The 15,015-nt window shown below is 46.9% G+C and overlaps 1 protein-coding gene across 1 annotated transcript in view; it reads right to left on the bottom strand.

The window, feature by feature from the left end:
- The window catches only part of atat1 (alpha tubulin acetyltransferase 1), a 40,786-nt gene continuing 25,771 nt past the window's right edge, over positions 1-15,015 (bottom strand). The window contains exons 11-13 of the mRNA XM_048616517.1: positions 8,703-8,809; positions 5,738-5,789; positions 1-3,247 (exon numbers count right to left, since the gene is read on the bottom strand). Of these exons, the coding sequence (XP_048472474.1) occupies positions 2,818-3,247; positions 5,738-5,789; positions 8,703-8,809 (589 nt within the window). The 3' untranslated portion in view covers positions 1-2,817. The remainder of the gene's footprint in view (positions 3,248-5,737; positions 5,790-8,702; positions 8,810-15,015) is intronic.

The following is a 15,015-nucleotide window of genomic DNA, read 5'->3' as shown; positions in this document are numbered from 1 at the left end:
TGCATACAAAAATACTGTTTTTATTTTGGCTATAGTGAATACATCAAAGCATCTCAAGTGTTAGATTCAGTGAGTGTTAATAATTTGATAGTAGTTACATTTTGTTTCATTTACCATCAGGATTGTTTGTACAATAGGGATTCAGAGGCCTCGTGTATGGTGTAATTCCAACCCCAAGGAACCATAAACGTGCCTCATGCACTTGCAGAAAATGTTAATTGGCAAATGTCCCAACTGTCACTGTTTTTACAGTGCTGCATCTCCACCCAGATGGTCCAAGCTGTCTCCATTTGATATACTAACAATTATAAAGTGGATTCTCTCAATGTAAAATAACTGGGACAAAAATACCGGGCAACAATAACATACAATTATTTAAACAGCGAGTTTCTTTAGATTGCATTCGTGACAGAAGTTCTGTTCTATGAAAGCCAGAGGTTCTGTTCAATTTTCTGTGTTAGAAGTGGATTATAGGTGATTTATGCTAGCCTTGTTTAAAGAGCGGAGCCATTGTCAGAAAGGCAGTGAAGTGACGTCACTAGACTAGAAGCCCAGACACCCACGCAAATGTGGGACCACTGGTCCCCACTACAATTAGCAAATTTTGAGTATAAAGTGATTCTCAGTAATGAAGTCCATGACAATCATTGGCAATTGATGTAAAAAGCCAACAGGTTCCTTGATGTCTTGAGAAAGAAATCTAACACTCTTACCCAGTTTGGCTTACATGTGACTCCAGACTCCCTGCTACCCTGTGCAATGTCCTACCAAGCCTCTCCATTCAAGGGCAATTAGGGATGAGCAACAAATGTTACCCCTGAGGGTGATGCCCATATCCTATGAAATTAACAAGAAACAGTCCACTAGCAGAACTCCCATGCCATTGCTCACAGTGAATAGGAGGATGGAGTATTTTACCTAGAGTGTACTGAGATCGTTGGAACTCACTCCCACACAGGAGTAGTTGAGGAAAGTTGTGCAGATCTGCTTAAGAGGGAGCTATATCTGCAGACGAAGGAGAAAGAACAGTGTGACTGGAGATGAGATAAAGTTGATTCAGAAGGAAATGTGAGCAGCATTAACACCAGCAGAGAATGGACTAGCTCTGTGCTGTTAACAAACAGGATGTGAAAGTAGTTCTGAGATGGCTACAAGTCCAAGATGAATATTCCCAAGGGAGCAGAAGGTTCAAACTGGGTGAATTCCCCAGAGATGCAGCAAGGCATACAGCAACTTCACACCACACCCAAATAAAACTTCCAAAATTTCTCCACCAGTGGAATATTTCAGCGGTGAAGGCAGTATAATTGTACAATATACAGTTTACCAAGTGGATGTTTACATTTACAAACTGCAGCTCTTCAAAGATGTTCACACAGTGACAAGGTTGCAGTAGTAACCTTCATTTCAGTAAAAGCCCAGGAGACAGTGGGAGGATTCTGTGCAGAAATGGTCCTCTGACACTTGAGTGGCTCCTCTTTACCAAGTTGTAGTTTCCTCTTTCCTTGTTTTACAAAATTACCAGAGCGATACAGTTTAATCTCAATCATCAGTCCTTTTGATTTCTTGACTTATCGCCCAGTGAATGAAAAGGTTCCGCCGATGGCCTGAAGACCATAACGGAGATGGGGTAGGGGCAGCCATGTTGGCCAGGATTCCCTTCTTTTGATGAGCACCATGGAACTTTTATAACACACTCAAAAGGCTCTGCCTCAGTTCACTTGACAACAGCTCACTCGTGCATTTTGAGTTTCCACGAAGTGTGTTAAACATAGGTGCCTCGCATTAGGTAGGACACAGAAACCATAAACTGACACTGGAAATGTTAAATTCAATTAAATTCCTCTCTAACAACACTGTGGATCAACCCACAGCACATGGACTGCAGCGGTTCAAGAAGGCACCTTCTCAAGGGTGACTAGGAATGGGCAATAATTGCTGGCACAGCCAGCGGTGCCCACATACTCACGAGTGAGTAAAAAAATTTTTAAAACCCTACAGAAAATGCTGAAATGCCCAGCTGTGTGTCATCCTCTGTGCAGTGAGAAACACGAGCTAACGTTTCAGGTCCCGATGGCCTGTTAACTCCCCAGAGTCTGTCTCTTCCTAGAGCGTGGCCGACCTGCTGAGCCTCTCCAACGCCCACTGCTTTACAACGCAAACAATACTTGGTGGCTCGAACACAGTCAGGAATTTGTGATCTTATCATGGAGCTCAGTGAGCTACCATCCCCTCTCCAATACAGCAACAGTCTCAGAACAGTCTTTCAAGAATCCCACCTTGTGGGTGAGACACAGGACAGTGTAAAGCAACGATGGCGAGCCACATTCGGTGAGGGAAGTGGGAGAGTGGTGAGGCTCAGGGCCATCCGTCAATAAGGTGATGGATTTTCACTTTGCCTGATTCGCCTCCTACTCCAGCCAGAAGGTGGGTCAGCTCTGAGCCAGCCACTGGGTTTTACTGCTTGGAACGTGGCGCCTTCCCAGCAGCGCTCCCCCCTCCCCACCCTGCGCCCCCAATAAGGGGCATGGGGAGGTGTCCGGCTGCTTCCGATTGTAGGCACATCCTGGTGGCAGCTGTCAGAGGTGGGGAAAAGGGCATGCGCCTGGACCTGGTTCCGGATCAGGATCTGCCCGAGAAACAGTGCCCTGGGATGGTGCAAGAAAACAAGGTGGGAATGGGCAAGTGGTGATTAGTGGGTGGGAGTGGTGTGGGAACGTGGGAGTGGGGGCTGTGATTCTCAGGAATGAGGCAGCCGTCCGATATCACGGGAGCCCCCCGCTTCCACCCCCCCAAAGGGTGGTAGTGCTGTTGTCTTCACCAGGGTCTGGTGTTACGGAACTCATGTTTGTGTCGTATCCACTGGGCGCTGAGGGGCCCCCTCAGGTCCGTCCAGCTGCCTCGCCCCTTCCCAGCCTGCAGCCTGGTCTGCCGTTCCTCCCGACAGGCCTGGGCCTGGGGCTGGGACTGCTGGTCGTCACAGGCTGCAGCCACGTCACTGTCCCTCTCCTCAGGCCATCCCAACCTGCCTCCTTCCCCGGTCCGGGGCTCCCCTTCGCTCGGTGCCTGGTGCCCGGTGACAGGCCGCTCCAGTGCCCTGGGCGCCAGTGGGGTATCGAGGTTCCCAACGCATGGAGTCCGGATCCGGGCAGAGACAGAGTCTAAATCGTGGGTCAGGCCTCTGAGATCCAACGGCGGGAGACGCTGGGTTAGCTGGTCCAGCTCAGCGGCCGGGGAATCCATCGACCTGAATGAAAACAAACCACATCGCATTAGGAGTGGGAAGAGAGAGTTGGTAATGTCAAATCGTGGAGCATCTGTTTCTTTTGTCAATCACCTTAAAATCACCATGTGCACGGGTTATGGACTCTATTGGAAACAGTTGCTCTCTATTTACTCCATCATAAAGACTTCGCAATTTGAAACAGGTCCATCCTTTTAGCCATGCCGCCCCTAGGACGGAGGATTAGCCCTCACTCTTCCCCCACAAACTTGTTCAGCACCCAAGTGAAGGGTCTTGCCCATTTGGAGCCATTCCCCAAACTCATCCTTGAGGTTGGTTCCCAAAATAGGGCACAATACTCAAAGGGCCCAGTGCACAGCTGAACTAGCTTATTGTTTAAACTCCACAATTTCATCAGGGAGCAGATGTAGGCCATTCAGTCCACTGAGTCTGTTCTGCCATTTAGTGAGATCAATCTGGTGATCCTTTATTCTACAGCCCTTTCCCGCTAACCTTCGATTCCCTCACTGGGTAAAAATCTGTCGTCAGCCTCAAATGTACTTAACGACCCACAGCCCTCCGTGGTAAAGGATTGCACAGAATTCTGGGAGAAGAAATTACTCCTCACCTGTCTTAAATGTGCGACCCCTTGTTCTGTGACACTCCCACAAGGGGAAACAACCTTTCCACATCTACTTTGTTAAGTCCTCTAAAGGATACTGTAGTTTCCAGAAGGACATATCCTGTTCTTCTAAACTCCAATGAGTAGAAGCCTAACCTACTCAACCCCTCCTCACAAGACAGTCCCTTCCATACCCAGAATCAGCCCAGTGAGCCTTCTCCAATGCCAGTATTTCATTTCCTAGGTAAGGCTTCAGTGTAGCCTTCTATACCTTTCTACCTCTTGCGTTTATTTTCCTTAAATCCATCTCAATTTGACCGGGATTGAGACAAAAATTGAGAAGGGCCAGAGAACCTCGGAATCCTCCCTGTAGACGCTGCCAGTTTCTCCAGCACTATCTCCAGCATCTACAGTATTTCACTTCTCTGCACTTGGAAACACAGGGTGACACTTTTCTCCTCCTGTTTTCCCTGGTTGAGGAGCCTAGAACTGGGTTGGGGTCGGTGTCGGGGTGGGGGGTCCACAGAATACACCATTTAGGGCTGAGAAGAGGAAACATAGAAAACTGGAGCAGCCTGCTCCACCATTCAATATGATCAAAGCTGATCATCCAACTCAGTCCCCTGTTCCCACTTTCTCCCCATTCCCTTCGATCCCTTTACCCCCAACAATTTTGTCTGTCTCCTTCTTGAAACCATTCAATTTTTGAACGGTTTCTTCACTCATAGGGGTTGTGAAACTCTCTACCGCAGAAGGCAGTGGAAGCCAAGTCACTAAACATATTCGACAGATAGATACATTTTTAGATTTGAAAGGCATCAAGGAGTGTGGGGAGAAGGTGAGAATGTGGCATTGAGACAGGAGGATCAGCTGTGACCATACTGAACCGGGGAGGCAGGCTTGAAGGGCCGAATAGCCTACTCCAGCTCCTAGCAACACAGCACCGAAGCTGATGATTCCCCTCATTGATTCCTTGACCAGAATCAGCAAACGCTAGCCCAGGTGAGGAGTACAGTGGGGACAGTTTAATGTCCTAACTGCTCTCTTGGAGCTGCAGCTCCCTGATTCGGCGGTTGCTGCTCCGTGATCTCTGGGTTTAACCCGGCAGGGTGACCCACACAGCTTCCCGCTGAGCTATCAGACTTGATGGCAGTCAGGAATGAATAGCTGAATAGCAGTCCGAGCTTAACTCTCTTCCTTTATCCCACTTTATTAACCAGCCCTTCCTTCCTCCTGGGCAGACGAGGTGCTGGTGATATTTGTGGTGCTGCGGGAAGTGTTAGTAGCTGGGCACAGTGCCCGATGTCCATCTCCACAACACCCACCTCTACTGAAGCCAGCGAAGTGGGGAGGAAGGGGAGCATGTTCCTCCCAAACTTGTGGGATCCCCACCTGGCCACTCATGGGGTGTAGGGGGGAGGGGGTTAACAAATCAAAGAATGGTTAAGGCCATCGTACCTGTGTTGCTCCCCTCCGATCCTGCAACCCGACATGATCGTCCTTTCCTGCTAACAATCTGACTCCTTCCTGAAAGCCTTGGTTGAACCTGCCTTGTCTACGCTCTCAGGCAGCACCTTCCAGACCCTAAACCTCTGGTTGTCTGAAATAAAAAAGATTTTCCTCACATTGCCTTTTTTCAATTTTGCCAATTTCCCCAAACATGTGTTTTCCGGTTCCCTCCGGTCCTCCTCCTGTTACCAATGGGGAGACAGGGAGCCGCTCCTGACCTACTCTACTGAGATAAGGAGGGGGGGGAAGGTATGCGACAGACAGACAGAACACGTCTTTTATATATTACAGAGGCAGTTCTCGTCCAGGGGTGGGGGTTGGTGGGGGTTGGGGGGTGATGTTTAATTAACATGGACATGCAGCAATGGGCACTGGTCACTTACCCAGGTCCCAGTTGTGGCATGTCGCTCCATCGTGCTGAGTCCTGGTTGGACACTGATTGGAATAAAGAAGCTCCCATTAGGTTATTGTCGAGGAAGCAGCCCCCGTTCCCTGCCCTCCACACAGTGACACACAGGCAAAGATCATCTGTGTGTCACAGAAACCAGCCCCACCTCACGCCAGTCACAGCTCTCCCTCGGCTTGATGGAATGAATGGCATCAAACTCATCTCGCCATATCCCCGTCACTTTTAAACCCCACCCCCCCCCCCCGTGGTACTGGTTTTTATCGTCCCCTCCCCCCCCTCCCCCAGTGATACTGGTTATATACAGTACTGCCCCCTCCCCAGTGATACAGGTTATATACGTCACTGCCCCCTCCCCCCAAAGTGGATCTGGTTATTTACAGTACTGCCCCCTCCCCCCAGTGATACTGGTTATATACAGCACTGTTTTACACCATGGTCACAGATGTAAACAAAGATATTTCTGAGTAATGGTAAAAATGTCAAAGCGAATCCAGCTCATACCAACATGAATGCATCAGACCCCAGCAGTAATACACAATGTGGCGAATGGGACTATTAATAAAACAGACAACGCTGGGCTCAGCAAGTCTGGCAGCACCTGGGCTAGTGTTGTCCATTTAAAATTTACCCAAATAGAATTACACGGAGTTTAAAGCAAAAGGACCAGGTCACCTGGTGCACGTCTGTCATTATAAGCCCCTGGCTGTCTCACCCTGTCTGCACTGCTGTCCTTCCTGTCTCCTGAAATACTCCAGCTCTGGTGTTACTCAACTTAGCCCAGAGCGTGGTAGAAACGTGCAGCATGCTAGCACAAGGTGAAGTGAAGAAGTTTCTCCTAATTTCCTTGGTGGAGGCATGCTGGCCAGTGTGTAAGGAAACCTTGTTCCTGTCTTTTGGGGAATCGCATTAATCTGAGTCCCAAAATACCCTTCTTTGAGTACAGAGTTTATTAACTACTAAGTCTCACAGCTCATTCCAAATCCCAAGACCTTTAGTTGTTTTTAATCAACCTGCTCTGGCATGGTATGACACACCTCTGGAGCAGATGGAACTTAAAACCACACCTTCTAGCCCAGAGACAGGGAGACTGCCGCTGTGTCACAAGAGCCCTAACAGCTCACTCCCACCTCTTTATATCTACTCTACTAATTACTTAACCCCAATCACCGGCTTAACAAGTTGCCCTATTAATAACTGGAACCACAAAATCATTTGCACCCAACTGAAACAACCAAACTGGCAGACAGGAACGTATATACAGGAGTAGGCTATTCAACCCATCAATACGATCATTGCTGATCAAGCACTTTGATGCCTTTTACCCAGTCCATTCCCATAACCCATTGGTAATCAGAAATCTAACTCTCTTGAACATAGAACAGTACAGAACAGGAACAGGCCCTTCGATGTTGTGCCGAACATGACATCAAATTAGACTAATCCCTTCTGCTTGTCCTTGCTCCACATCACTATTCCTTGCATATTCATACTCAAAAACTGAGCTTCCACAGTATCTGTGGTACAGAATTCCAAAGGTTCAGAACCCTCCGAGTAAAACAATTGTTCCTAATCTCACACCCAAGTGCCATTCCCCCTTATTTTTAATTTGTAGCCTCCCCACCCAAACAGGGGGAAACATCTTGCCCGTCTATCCATTTAAGCATTTTGTATGTTTCAATGAGATCACCTCTCATGCTTCAAAACTCTTGAGAATACAGGCCCTGTTTGCCCAAACCCATCATAGGACAGTCCCACCATCCCAGGAACAAGCCTGGTGAACCTTCAATGCATTCCCCCTAACACTCACCTGTTTCCAGAGATAAGGCAACAGCTGTTTGTAAATTCCTGACTCCCACCCTTGGAATGAGTGAGGGTTATCAGGGTGAGGGGAGCCAGAAAGAGATCCTGACAAACCCTCCCCTTTCTTAAATGCACAACTTTTCAAAATGCAGCATTTGGAGTGTGAGTTCTTCAGTGTGACAGCTACACACTAGACATAATGCTTTAGTATTCATGTGGCTTTGCAGAGATATAAAGTCAGACCCACAACACTTCGAAACAATCTCAGCAGCCACCTCATTCTTCGTGGATCCTGTAATTCATTTCCTTTGTCAAATATTTACCCAGTTCCTTTATTAGTTCTGAGGAAAGGTCAATTGATCCGAAACGGGTTCGATTCCACCCTCGGGCGACTGTGTGTGTGGAGCCTGCACATTCTCCCCTTGTCTGCGTAGGGTTCCCCCGGGTGCTCCGGTTTCCTCCCACCATCCAAAGATGTGCAGGTTAGGTGGACTGGCCATGCTAAATTGCCCATAGTGTTCAGAGATGTGTAGATTAGGTGGGTTATAAGGGGGATGGGTCTGGGTGGGTTGCTCTGAGGTTCGGTTTGGAATGGTTGGGCCAGAGGGCCTGTTTCCACACTGTAGTGATTCTATGATCTATGAAATGTTAACTCTGATTTCTCTCCACAGATGCTGCGAGATCTGCTGAGCTTTTCCAGCAATTTCTGTTTTTGTTCCGGATTTACAGCGTTGGCAGTTTTTTCCGGTTTCCACCTAGTCTGCACATCCCTGCACACTACAGGCTAATTTCCCATGGCCAATCCACCTAACCTGCACATCTTTGGACTGTGGGAGGAAACCCATGCAGACACAGGAGAATGTGCAAACTCGGCACAGACAGTCACCCAAGGGTAGAATCGAACCCGGGTACCTGTAGCTGCGAGGCAGCAGTGCTAACCACTGAGCCACCGTTTGAATGTCACAGCTGCTCAATTCTCAATAGCAAACCGACGCAACATAGGACGGAGGTTATATTTAAGCCCAGAGGGGGCTGGGGTAAACCTCTTGCATCCAAAAGAAAAGAACACAAAATGAGTATGATGGCGCGTTAAGTGGAAGGCAGCCCCTTAAACTACAAATCATAACGAAGGTGCTTACCTGCTGACCATGACCGCTCCGTCACACATTCGGAAGACAGAGCGCTACTCTTGGTGTAGCGGCTGTACATGTTCCCCATGGCCACCATCCCCTGCTGCTCAGGTGTGCTGGTCCGAGGAAAGATCAGAAAAACGGGAAGGGGGTAAAGGGAGGAGACGAGTGAGGAAGAGGACGGATTGGTATATGGGCGAGGAAGAGAGGAAAAAGTACAGTACTTGGGATAGGTGGTGGGGAAGGATGGGTGGGGGAAGAGGAGAAAAGAAAGGTGGGCGTAGGAGAGGAGAGGTAGGTGCGCGAAAGTGAGAGAAAGCAGGTGGAATGCCGGGGTGGGGGGAGGGGGGGAGATTAAAAAAAAGGCAATGGAAGCATGGAGTGCGTGGAAATGAAGTGGAAAATAATAGGGTGGTTGGGAAACAAAAGAATGACAATGTCAAGCCAATGAAGCATGTATGAGGCAGAGTGCAAACTAAAGGCTCAAATAAACGTAAAACCAGGATGAAATGGGTAAGGGTAACCAACAAGATTTTACTCCGTAAAAACTAACCAACTTCCTAATACACTGCTCACCACAGGCAACAGTTGCCCCCGAGGACTGGAATTTTACTTCGGGCACTGCAGGCAAATAGCACACAGTATTGTAATAACAGGGCAGCTGTCAGAGGCTAATTGCCACATGGCATATCAAACGTCCATTGGAGTTTAGTTGCTGTAAAAAATACACCAAGGCTCATGTAATGCCAATCTTTTTCTTTACCCACCCCCCAACCCCAATCGTTTTTAACCTTGTATCCACTTTGATACAAGCAGCAGTGCTTGTGTTACATACACAACATGTGAGGAAGAACATCCCAGATGGACCATGCACTAAGCAATGCGAGCGACCAATGCGAGATTGAAATTTTTTTTTAGGAAAGCCCTCCTTGCGATGTCTGGATTTTCTTATTTCCCCTCACGTAAAACAAGCTGAAGATTTTAAGTTTGTAAAGGTCGTTTTAATAATTTTTAAGGGCTGGATTAAAAACATACTCTATGTGATCAAAGTTAAAAAAGAAACGGCTGGAGAAGGGCCACTGGACCCAAAATGTTGACTCCTGTCAAACCTGTCTAGTTTCTCCAGCAATTTCTGTTTTTGTTTCAAGTTTCTGGCATCCGCAGTTATACAGTCACAGAGATATACAGCATGGAAACAGACCCATCAGTCCAACTCGTCCATGCCAACCAAATATTCTAAACTGATCTAGTCCTATTTACCAGCATTCGGCTCACATCCGTCCAAACCCTTCCTATTCGTGTTCTTTGGATTTTTAAAAAAAAAATACTTGAAGTCTATGCTTAGGGACTGAAATCAGGAACACGTGGCCTTTTCATTTTCCAACCCGGTTTGCAACTTAAACGTTCGTATTCAACAGTCACTTCTTTCTTTGTGTTGGGGTTAGGTTCCCTGACCTGACCTGACACAAGTCTAGGTGCTCAAACCCTGCCAGCCAACTTAGTGGGAACGGCTTCAAACAAAAAATCTCAAATACAAACCAAATACTGCATATGCTGGAAATCTGAGAAGGCAGCTCGCCACCACCTTCTCAAGGGCAACTAGGGATGGCCAAAGAAACGCTGGCCAGCCAGTGACACCCACATCCCACAAACGAATAGGGAAATAAAAAATGTGATCCTAATGCAGCAGTTTCCAGTCAAATCCACCGACACCACTCAAACACTACCTCACCATCAGCTGGATCTGTTCCAAAGCAGATAGGGACGAACATGTGGGACTCCGTCAGACAGCAGTAACTTAGTCCCTTTAATGCCCAGAGTGTTTGGCGCACAGAGAAGTTTAAAACAGAGGGGCTCTCAGGAGCCCCAGTCCATGCGTGCATGGGGTTGAATTGTTCCCTGGTACCAGAGTGGATGCTCAGGCAGTGGGACACTGAAGCAGCTTTCGGGGCTGTGCAACATCAGATGGGAGTGAATCATTGCCTCATAAAACAGCTGATCATTCTCAGCAACGTTCCTAAAACTTCTTCCCTGGTGTGGCCTCCAGTTTGATGGCTCAACTTCACAGGAGCCCCAGAATGAAAAGTATGAGGGTTATGAGACTCGGTGAGCAGCGGGCGCGGGGGTTAGAAGGTTGAGCAGAGCGGTGACTATTTTAACAGGGAACAGCAAGCGCTTACTCCCTTTTTATGGAGTTATTTGCAGTCAGGACTAGAAGATGTGCCTGTTAGGCTGGTCTGTATGAAGTGTGAAAAATTAAAGGGGCCTCATAACTGTCAGCATTCACTCCAATCCTCACAGCAGCCATTGCTGGCTATAGGCTCAGGGTCACGACCTATACTTAGGGAAACTGACACTGTGATACTGGACAATGTATTGTTAACGAGAAAGAAAATAACAGGCAAGTAGGGGAAGTAAAGAAAGGTTACAAGGAAATTAAAGAATAAACTCGCACCAGAAAGTGTGAAGTTCAATAAACCCAGGGCTTTATTGCAAACATAGAAACGACATTGTAGGATCTTTCAGTCACTTAATTCTCTACAAACATGCAGGAACTAAAACACACACACACACATACCCATGCGCGCACACATCTGGGTCAGGATTAATGGGATAGACAACTCTGGGAGAGGACCAAGGGACAGCCAACAGATACAATATTCATAAACATAACATCACAAGCCACATCCTCGTCAGGGGAAGGAGGCAAATCGAGGGGAAGGGCGAACCACATCCAGAGGAATTTCCCATGGTTTACCTTCTCACTGCTGAACATCCCTCACGTTAGCCATCCTGCTCTCCCCTTCCTAGACTGTAGAGCGGATTACAAACTCCCACAGGCCAGCTAACTCCTCAGTGGGAGGCTGCATAAACTTAATGGGGAGAAAACCTGCCTTGGTCCTCACTACGTCTCCAGATCTCACCGAGAAGTGAACCTAACTCAAACCTCACTGTACAGCCAACTGGATGCGAGTGGGCCTGAGATGTGGTCAACGAATAACAAGCCCTTCACCACGCCCTCATTCTCCTAACTCACCAAGAGTTCTTGGATCTTGCTACACTCAGTACCACATTCTGGCAACACAGTTATCGACTGAAGTGGTTTTGAGATGCTCAGGGGAGTGACTGTTCCATCTTAGAACTGGTGCCTTCACCTGCAAACTGAGCCAGTGTAGTGTGAATGAACACAGCATGATAGTGTTGGGGTTAGGTTCCCTGACCTGACCTGACACAAGTCTAGGTGCTCAAACCCTGCCAGCCAACTTAGTGGGAACGGCTACAAAAAAAAAATCTCAAATACAAACCAAATACTGCATATGCTGGAAATCTGAGAAGGCAACTCACCACCACCTTCTCAAGGGCAACTAGGGATGGCCAAAGAAATGCTGGCCAGCCAGTGACACCCACATCCCACAAACGAATAGGGAAATAAAAAACACAGGGAATGGTGGAGAACTCAGCAGGTCTGGCAGCATCTGTGGAGAGAAAAAACAGCACTAATGTTCTGATTCTGATGTGACTTTTTCCTCGGAGGAAGAGTCAAATCTTGATCATCGGAGTCATAACTCAAAACGTTAAAACTTCCTCCAAGATGAGTCAGAACAGAACTCATCGCTAATGCTCACACTTTCTCCACAGATGCTTCCAGACTGGCTGAGCTTCTCCACCATTCTCTGCGCTTGTTTAAAAGTAAAAATAAAATCTCGTCACTTCTGGGCTGGAGGCAGAACTAACCCCCAAAATTAGCAGGAAATCAGGATGTGATGTTTATTTTCCTAACCCATCTGATTTTAATGCCTGTCGACTCCAACAAGTAACGCAGTCTGCAAGCGCAAAGCCAGTGTTCCACTCCATCCCATGGAAACCCTGCCCACAAACTGGGTTGAAATTACTGCAGATTGTTATAGTTATCCAACAGGCTTGCAAATATCCTTCCTGCCGACCCTAATATCCATCCGTGACTGCAGTCCAACATTATGTGACAAAAGCACAGCAGCTACACTCGGTTGCAAACGATATGGGCCAATTGGAAGCAGGTGATAAATTCAGGTCTATCTCCCAAAACGAAATAAAGGCCCAATTCCAATTTACTTCCTCACTCCATTAAAGCACTTTCTAAATCATAAATGGACAGTGCGTGTGCTGGTGCCAAAGCAGGTATCCCAACCTGGTTTGAAATTCACCATCATATCACAGTCACTGGGTCAGTAGCCTGGAGTGCCTTCCCTGTAAGTGTTGTGCTGTTCTTATCATCTAAAAGGACAAGAGGTCATGAATTTGGAAGGTGCTGCCAAGGGAAACTTGCTGCACCGCTGCTGTGCATTTTGTAATTGATACACACTGCTGCCGCTTTGCACCGGTGATGGAGCGAGTGTCTATTTAAGGTGGTGGTAGGCTGCTTTGTCCTGGATGAGTCAAGCTTTATGTGTGTTGTCAAATCTGCACTTGTCCAGGCAACTGGAGGGTACTCCAGCACACTCCTGATTTGTGCCTTATAGATTTTTTTCATATTGTTCATTCATGGGATGAGGGCATCGCTGGCTGGGTTAAAAGTTAAGAGTAAACCACGTTGGGTCTGGAGTCATATGTAGGCCAGACCAGGTACAGATGGCAGGTTCCTTCCTTAAAGGACCAGATGGGTTTTTTTTTTTCTGACAACCGACAATGGATCCTTGGTCATCATTGGACACTTTAATTCCAGATTTTTATTTTATTGAATTCAAATTTCACCATCTGCTGTGGGGGGATTCGAACCCGGGTCCCCAGAACATTACCTGGGTCCCTGGATTAACGGTCCAGTGATAATACCACTAGGTCATCGCCTCCCCATTAATAAGATATTAATCTTTATAAATAGAACAACTGCTGGCCATCTATCCCACGCCTTCCATTTACTGTTACCATCTTGAACCACATAGTCCACGCATCTAAAAAAAATGCTCCAGATTTGGAGCATAATATAATTTCATATATTAAAAACGAATATTCCCTCCTGCCTGAAAAGCCTTTAGCTACAATGGCAAATAGCTCAGTTATTGCCTCGGTTGAATCGAGTGGATTGCTCTTTGAATGGCCTGTGTCGTACCTTGCAGGATGCATGTAAACCTTTAAATGCAAAGTATATGGGAGTAAGTGTGCCAACCAATATACCGTTTTGCCTTGCAGGTAAACTGTGAATCAGGTCTGTCAAAAGCAAAGCCCAAATACGCACAACCTACAGAACCAAACGAAAACAAGGATTGTTGAAACCACTCAAGGGGTCAGGTAGGATCTACAGAAAGTGGCACAGAGTTAACATTTCATGTTGCAGCAACCTTTCACCAGAACTGAAGATAGATGGAGGTTTTAATTCGGTGGAGGGGGAAGAACACTGGGCGAGGTTTGTAACAGGGTGGAGAGCTGGAGAGATGAAATAGTAAGAAAACTTCAAGATAGGGCAGTCAAGGTCAAGGTCGTGAATATAACAAAGGAACAAATGCTGCAACTGAATGAGGTACGAATGGCTACATAGCTGCCCTCTGAATGCAACAGGGAGGGATAAAGAAAGGAGGCAAGGCTGATGCAGCAAAAAAAATGCACACAAAATTACTTAGAGGCAGCGTTTATTATCTAAATTTGAGTCCTGAAAGGCTGCAGAGCTTCACTGGAACATTGCGGCAGACCAAAGACAAAAAAGTCAGAGGGATAACAAAAGGGTGTGACAATACTGTAGCTTTAAGAGGTGTATTTTGTCCTTTTGTTTCGAAGGGATGTTTTAAGGCAGACGGGTTGAGCAGTCGACCAGGGCCACTAGAGCAAACCTGGAGTTTTTTTCTTCTTAAGAAGTTGCAACAACAGAAGCAGCATGTATGGGTGTGGTCAAGCCCCCACACAGCCATGATTCTGATTTTTAGTTTTCAGCAGTTGTTGCTGGGGGTCTCAGCAGGGCTGGAAGCTGCAGCATGCCTCTCCCAGCTGCTACGCTTTCTTGGAATTTTCGCGACTTTTTTTTCCTCCTCAGCTGTTGGTGTTGCATGTCAGACAATCTGTTTTCTGAATGTGCCTTTTGCCAAGGGTGTGTTTATGGGATGTTACTACAGTGGAACAGTTAGTTAGTAATAGTTACTGTTTCTATTGTTCTGTTAAGTTTTCCAATAGAGTTAAGCTATTCCAACTCTTCTTCCTTTTGTTGTATTTTAACTATAGTGGATGCTCAAAATCCAGCAATCTGACCAATCGAATTGCATCTGAAATGTAACACCTTATATGTACCTTTAAAATAAGAAAACGTTAGGGCGTGACTATCTTCTGAATAGGTTAAGGGTGTTTGACAAGCAACGAG

The sequence above is a fragment of the Rhincodon typus genome, chromosome 35, assembly GCF_021869965.1.
Source record: "Rhincodon typus isolate 14 chromosome 35, sRhiTyp1.1, whole genome shotgun sequence".
NCBI classification, from domain to species: domain Eukaryota; kingdom Metazoa; phylum Chordata; class Chondrichthyes; order Orectolobiformes; family Rhincodontidae; genus Rhincodon; species Rhincodon typus.
This window is presented reverse-complemented; position numbering and strand designations above follow the sequence as displayed.